This window comes from Gigantopelta aegis, chromosome 13 (assembly GCF_016097555.1).
Source record: "Gigantopelta aegis isolate Gae_Host chromosome 13, Gae_host_genome, whole genome shotgun sequence".
NCBI classification, from domain to species: domain Eukaryota; kingdom Metazoa; phylum Mollusca; class Gastropoda; order Neomphalida; family Peltospiridae; genus Gigantopelta; species Gigantopelta aegis.
In genome coordinates, this window is record NC_054711.1 from 1578348 (window position 1) to 1585922 (window position 7575).

A 7575-nucleotide genomic window follows, 5' to 3' on the forward strand; every position below is an offset into this window, starting at 1 on the left:
GGGGGCTCGTCCGTGATCTGAAACGGGACATGCATATTTAAAAAAGTATTGTTTGTAAATGGGGGCTTTATACATTAATTTTACAAATTAACCAGAAGTAGCACGTTGTTCACTAGAAAATTAATTAATATTAAGTGCGTCATATCTAAACATGGATAAGAATTTGCTGGATAGGCCTACGCTCAGTGTAGTGGAGATTAAGCGAGCACGTAAGGCCGAGTTAGTTGAAATCGCGAGTGAGCGGGAAATTGATTTAACATCAGCTAAAACCTTAGGTGATATAAAGACAATTATTATCCAGGAAGTTTTTTGGTGATAGGCCTGTTATGGAAGACAGTGAGATTGTTCCAGAGATAGAGATAATGAGTTAAGTGTGGAACAACAATTAGCTTTTAAAAAAGCTTGAGTACGAAAGAGAAGAGAAAGAGAGAGAAAGAGAGAAGAGAGAACGTGCATTAGATAGAGAGAAGAGAGAGAGAGAGAGAGAGAGAGAGAGAGAGAGAGAGAGAGAGAGAGAGAGAGAGGAGAGAGAAGAGAGAGAGAGAGAAGAAAGAGGAAGATAGAGATAGGGATAGAGAAGATAGAGAGAGGAGATAGAGAGAGCAGAGAGAAAGAGAAGAGAGAGAGAAATAGAGAAGATAGACATAGCGAATAGAGAAAGAGATAGAGAGAGATAGAGAGAGAGAGAGAGAGAGAGAGAGAGAAAGAGAAGAGAGGGATAGAGAATTCCAGTTAGAAAAATTAAAAGTAGAACATGAGTTAAAGTTGAATACTGAAGAAGTTAGACGTGAGGCAGGAAATGGTTTTAACATGTCGGAGGCTTATAGATCAGTGCCTGTATTTGACGATCAGGAGGTAGACATGTTCTTCCAACTTTTTGAACGGGCCGCTAAGCAGCTAAATTGGCCGCAGTCTAAGTGGACATTGTTAGCCGTGTCTAAGTTTAAGGGGAAGGCTAGTGTAGCTTATAATTCAATGAGTGATGAGCGAGCAAGTCAGTACGACCTAGTTAAGACGGCAGTGTTGAGGGCGTATGAATTACGTCCTGAGGATTATCGTTTACGGTATAGCGAGTTGAGGAAAACGCAGGGTCAGTCTTATAGTGAGTGTGTGGCTAAGAAGGCAGGGATGTTTGATAAATGGGTTGTTTCTCATCAGGTAGAGTCATATACCGAGTTACGGGAGTTGTTTGATCTTACAGGACATTAAAAATGGATTACCAGTTAGCTTACGTATTCATTTAGAGGATCGTGATGTCAAAAAAGATAGAGGAGGCAGGCATAGTGGCAGATGATTACGTGTTAATACACAAAGCTCAGGCAGTACCGGGTAGCTCTTTACAAACAGGGTGATAAGAAGAAATTTCAGCCAGGTTTTTCCCGGGAAAGTAAACTATCGGGGAGATCATCTAGTTGGTCAGCTAGTCAGGCCAGGAATGCACCTGGTGGGCAAAGTAAGGATAGACCTGCATTATCAGCCAATGCACGAACTTTTCGTCCACACTGCAGTTACTGTAAAAAGGATAACCATCTTATCGGGGACTGTTTTAAAAGGAAACGCGATAATGCGCAAGTGGTCGGTTTAGTGAGGTCAGCTCAGTTAGCGAGAGAGTTAATGGTTAGTCCCATGGCAGAGAAAGTAAACCCGTATGTATCCACTGGTATGTTTGTGATGTGAAACAAGAATTGAGTCCTAAGGCTATATCAATCTATAGAGATACCGGGTGTAGTCAGAGTCTGATAACGCAAGAGTGTTTAGCTGGTATTGAAAATTCAGACATAGGACGTAGTTTGGTTTTAACCTCGGTTACTGGAGAAAATATGGTTGTCAGGTTATATAAGGTTTTCTTGTGTTCGAAGTTTGTGACGCGACCAGTCATTATGGGTGTTGTGAAGGACTTGCCTGTTGAAAACATAGGAGTTTTGTTGGGAAATGATTCGACTAGTCAGTGTTGTCAGTCGAAATGTGACCAGTTGATAATTAAAGACAGCCCTTTACCAGTAGGAGAGAATGAGGTTGATGAGATTAGTTATCCTGCGTGTGTAAAGACTAGGGCTATGGCCAGTAGGTTAGCACGGGACCTAGAGGATATTTGTGATTTGTCTGATACGTGTGTGAGCCATGAAATTGGAGGGGATGAGGTTATCAGTGAAATGGTAGATAAGTGAACTGACAAATTAAATGTGGTGGAACCTGTTGATCTCCCGCAGAGGGGAATTGAACCAGTTGTGTTTGATAGAGGGGATTTACCTTGTAATAGACAAGAGTTAATTCTAGAGCAGGGGGCTGATCTAAAATTGTTGGCAGTTCGCACTACATTGTTAACTGAGAGAGTATTGAGGAATAAAAGAGTTAGGGATAGGAGGTTGCCGGCGACCGAACTAGCTAGGAAGCAACTGAGCCATGCTCAGAGCAAAATAAAATCAGTGTTTGATAGGAAGGCTAAGAGTCGGGAATTTAAACCAGGGGATAAGGTGCTGCTGTACCTTCCCATTAAACGGGGTTCTGTGCAGAACAGGTATTTCGGGCCCTATGTTGTGCACAAACGGGTTAATGAGACAGGGTATATGATAAACACTCCTGATAGGGTTAGGAAAAGTAGGTATTGTCACATCAATTTGCTAAAAGGTTATTTTGACAGACTGCCGATAGTTCCAGAGAGACCGGTGCAAATAGAGAGACACTCAATTTCCTGTGATGACGTCAAGACTGCAGAGGTCAAGTTGGCCAATGGCCAGATTCTAGCAGACTTGAACCCCCAGCGAGCAAAGCTGACTACGTCGAAACAAGACAATGTTTCCATTTGTCAGAACCTTCCAACGGTTACCAATATCTTAAGCCAAGATGTGCGCTTGGAACCCAACGCTACACCGCGTCGACAGCATGCCTATCGGAGAAAACCTGGAAAACGTGCGACGCTGAGAAAGAAGGAAACGAAGTTCCATTGGTCAGGTGAATGCGAGAAGCCTCAAGCAGAGGCGCTACTCGTCTCCCGTGATGGCAGCACCAGACTACCGAGTGCCTTTCGAGCTAGCTGTGGATGCCAGTGACGTGGGTGCTGGAGCTGTGCTGTTCCCAGAAGACGAAGACGGACTGAACCATCCTAATGAAAGCCTCCAACCAGAGAGTTTGAGATGGAGTCTTCTTCTGCAAGAATACCCAATTACCATTGAACATATCAAGGGCACATCCAATGTAATCGCTGATGCCCTGTCCCGAAGTTGAACGTTATGATAATGTGTTGACATTCTTTATTTCTGTTTTGTTTATATATATTTTATTTGTATACCAGGGACTCAGAGACTCAGTGTGATTACTGGTAGTCACCTTATTATTACATGTGTTATAAATGCCCGTATGCGTCGGTTAACGCATCATTTTTGTTTTAATGTAGTATATTTCCCTATTCCTAGAGTAGAGGAAATATCCTTTTTGAGGTGGGGGTGTGTGACGGTACATGCTCTTAATTTGTTTTCGCCTGTGGCGATTTTAATTGTGTTAGAGGGCCGTGTGCAGTTTAATTGCACTTAGCTAGCTGGGCAACTTGTTACGTAATACTTCGCGCGATCGGGCATTCCAATACACACCCTTAGCCAGGTGCGGAGGCCATGTGGCGAGTAGTTACGTAATACCTCTGCGAGTGCGGTTTTTACAACCGTGATTTGGCGACGATGGCGTCAGTAAGTCTGACGATCAGAGAGAAATATACCGACTCTAGTAGAGTTGGAATATCAGATGATAGGGGGAGGTACCGCCTTGTACCCCCAGACAAAATCCTGATTTATAATAAATAGCTAGTGTTTTAGAGGTATCAGGAGAACGAATTAGGAAGGCTCCAGGGGATCACGGACGTCGTCCCACTGAACGAAATATATTTAGTTCAGACGGGACTTTGGTAATTATATATTTTCTGCTCTGTGTATAACCTTGATGTGATTGATGTGACTTTAAATATTTTAATACTGTATTATACCAATATTCTTTAGACAGTGTCTTCGGTCATCTGACGAAGTAAATCGTAGACTTTTTGTTCTAACATTATACGAGTATTTGGTAATATAAAGCTTAGCCAGTCATCCTAGACGACCTAGGTACACTGTAGGTTATTGTCTTTATTGTGATCGGTACCAGTATTAATTCTGTGTTACAAGGTTACTGAATGAGTAGTTAGGGGTAATTAAAAATTAACCCGTTAGGAATAGAGCTGTAATTCCTTTATTAATTAAGTTCCCCTGGAAGCGTTCCTAAATTATCACACGTTACTGAACGAGTAGTAAGGGTTAATTAAAAATTAACCAGTTAGGAATGGTGTTGTAATTCCTTTATTAATTAACTTCTCCTGGAAGCGTTTCTCAATTATCACACGTGTGGGTGTGTGTAACGGTGAAGTGATTCGCATATTGTGTAACTAGACACCTAGAGATTAACTAATTAAGTGATCAGTTCTGGGTTGTTATTATTGCTGTTATTAATTAACTACTACGGCTGTACATTTGTCAGCGTAGATTAATACAGATTCCAAAGTGTATTGTGTTTTGTTGTGTTTCTAGTGAGCTAAACGTGCTATATTAATATATACTTTATATAAGATCGTATCTCTGATCATACCTAGAGACGAGCCATACTAGGGTTTAACCGCCTGTTACAAAGAGATCTAATAGATATACAGTTAGGAGAGATATTTTGATAATCGTGTTTTATTCAGTTACGGGAATTATAGAATCCCCGTGACAAACTCATTGGGGTTTTTCTCGTTACAACCAGTGCACCACAACTGGTCAAAAGCCGTGGTATGTGCTTTCCTGTCTGTGGGAAAGCGCATATAAAAGATCCCTTGCTGCATTACGAAAAATGTAACGGGTTTCCACCGATGACTACGAGTCAGAATTACGAAATGTTTGACATCCAATTGCCGATGATCAGTTAATCAATGTGTTCCAGTGATGTCGCTAAAGAAAACAAACTTTAGCCTTTGTAAAAATAATGTTTTTAAAACATGATTTATGTTATGTCTGATCTCTGCACTCAGGTGAATGCATTTCAAATTCAAGCAGCGATCTTTACACAAGGTTTTATTAGGTTTATCAACTTTGTGTTCCGGATAATGATATGCCGTTTAACGGCGTTTTATTATCTGGTACAAGATGTGACATGTATACTATGTAATAAAATAGTTATATTACCTCAAATCATACATAATGTTCATCTTCGCAATATGCACCCCCCCCCCCCCCACCCCCATCAGCTTCAGACATTATTATTTAGCTACCTTTACAGCGTGCGATGTAATAATAATAATAATAACAGGCATATAGGCATGTCCAAGATGCAAAGCGCTTGCTATAGTTAGATAAACTGGCTTTTACGCCTAAAATTAAATGAAAAAACCCAAAGGAAAATGGAACACAACAGAGACAGTAAAACAATTATTAATCCATTTAAATCATGAACGCTTTTATTTTCATCAGATGGTTTATACAAAAAAAGTGACGTCATTTCTATGTAACTTTAAAGCTAATTATCCCTAACAGTATTCTTCTTCTCCTTCGTATGTGTCTTCTAAATCTTCTCCCTTCTGATTCTCTTCCCTCTTATACGCTATTTTCTCTGTTTTCGGTTAAATCTCGGATCATAAACGTATATAGTTATCTTATAGATCACTGTCCACGTCCAACTGTGTACATGTGTGTTGAACTTTAGTATGAATCAGTTTCTGTCAGTTTTAATAGTTTTAGCATATTTTGTTGTTACTTAGAACATGGATATACGAGGTACGACACACACACACACACACACACACACACACACACACACACACACACACACACACACACAAACGAGATTGCCTCTATAACTCGGGTATTACAAGTCGGCGGGAAGAGACACATAGATGATTTTAGGGCATGATCCATCCTGTCACAGTGTGGCCAAGTCTCAAGTTGATCGCTTCACTCACTACAAGTGGACGCTGATTCAAGTAAAGCCGTGTTCTTGTCGGAAAGTGGCGAACTGCAATCATAAAGTTTCTTGTGAAACTAAACAAATCTGCGACCGAAACTTTTCAGCTGTTGACCAAGGCTTATGGCGAAGATATGAATGTCTTGTGCATGCGTTTTTGAATGGCATAAACGACTTCTATAAGGCAGAGAAAGTGTGACAGACAATGCCCGCCCAGGTCGTCCAAGCACAACAATTACTAATGAATACATTGCAAAAGTGCGTGATGCAATTAAGAAAGATCGAAGGTTGGGTATTCGAGCAATAGCTGAGGAAGTTTATTTCGATAGGGAAAATGTTCGACGTATTTTAACTGAAAAATTAAACATGGAAAAGGTTTGTGCAAAAATGGTTCCAAAAATGCTGTCAGATGAATAAAAAGGACGTCGCAAGGAACTGTGTTTGGACATTTGTTAGATTATGCAATTACCTGCGATGAAACTTGGATATTTACATATGACCCGGAAACCAAGCGACAGTCAATGCAGTGGAAGACTCTGACCTCTGCAAGACCCTAAAAAGCACGGATGAGTCCTTCGAAGTTCAAGGCCATGTTGATTGTGTTCTTTGATGTCAAGGGTATCGTGATGGCAGAGTTGTTTCCCAGCGGCCAGACGATAAACCAGCTATATTATATTCATGTTTTTGACGACACTGCGCGAACGTGTAAGGAAAAAACTACCAGAATTGTGGACAAAAGGGTGGATTGTGCAGCAAGACAACGCGCCAGCTCACAACGCTTTGTCTGTAAAACAATATTTAGTTTTAAAAAGGCATCACCGTACGTGAACACCCACACTATTCACCAGATTTAGCTCTCTGCGACTTCTACCTGTTCCCAAAGATAAAGTCCATGCTGAAAGGAACACATTTGTCTGTGGAAGAGGTGAAAGCAAACAGGACGAAACTCCTTGGCAGCATTACACAAGATGACCTACGGAATTGCTTTGAAATGTGGAAGCATCGTATGCAGTTGTGTGTCAACTCAGAAGGGAACTATTTTGAAGGCGATCAGAGTTGATTGTCTTAATTTGGTAAATAAAAGGAGTTATAGAGTCATTCTCGTTTCATTTGCATCGGACCTCGTACATATAAACCAGTGATTCGGGGCTCCCAACCCCGACACTGCAATATGATGTGGGACAATAAATATTGATTTAATTAAAAAATAACAATAGAATGACGTCAGTAAATACAACGAAGTCCTGTGACGTGTACAGGAGGCCGAGCACTTGTGACTAATTTCAGCGCCACTACCGTCCTCCATAATAGTACAATACTTTGATCTAAAGACAACACACCACCATCTGCTGTGCCGTTACTGGGACTCGAACCTATGGCATCGAATCGTCCGCAAATGGCAGACTTGCCACGATACGTTCTAAGCTATCCCTAGAAAGGGTGCTCTTTAACTCTTGAACCATATGCATGGGGCCTACAAGCTACGCGGTCGATCCCGCTTAAGTGCATGAAAGACTGGGCAGACCTGGCACTGGGTAGTATGTATGTATGCATGGGTGTGTGTATATATATATATATATATATATATATATATATATATATATATATATATATATA

At 40.8% G+C, this 7575-nt stretch overlaps 1 protein-coding gene across 1 annotated transcript; it reads left to right on the top strand.

Moving 5' to 3' along the window:
* Positions 1-6524: 6524 nt before the first annotated feature.
* Positions 6525-7018, top strand: LOC121387588. Its single transcript, XM_041518749.1, has 2 exons — positions 6525-6663; positions 6807-7018. Exons 1-2 carry the CDS (start codon positions 6525-6527, stop codon positions 7016-7018), a joined length of 351 nt encoding a protein of 116 aa, XP_041374683.1.
* The last annotated feature ends 557 nt before the right edge of the window (positions 7019-7575 follow it).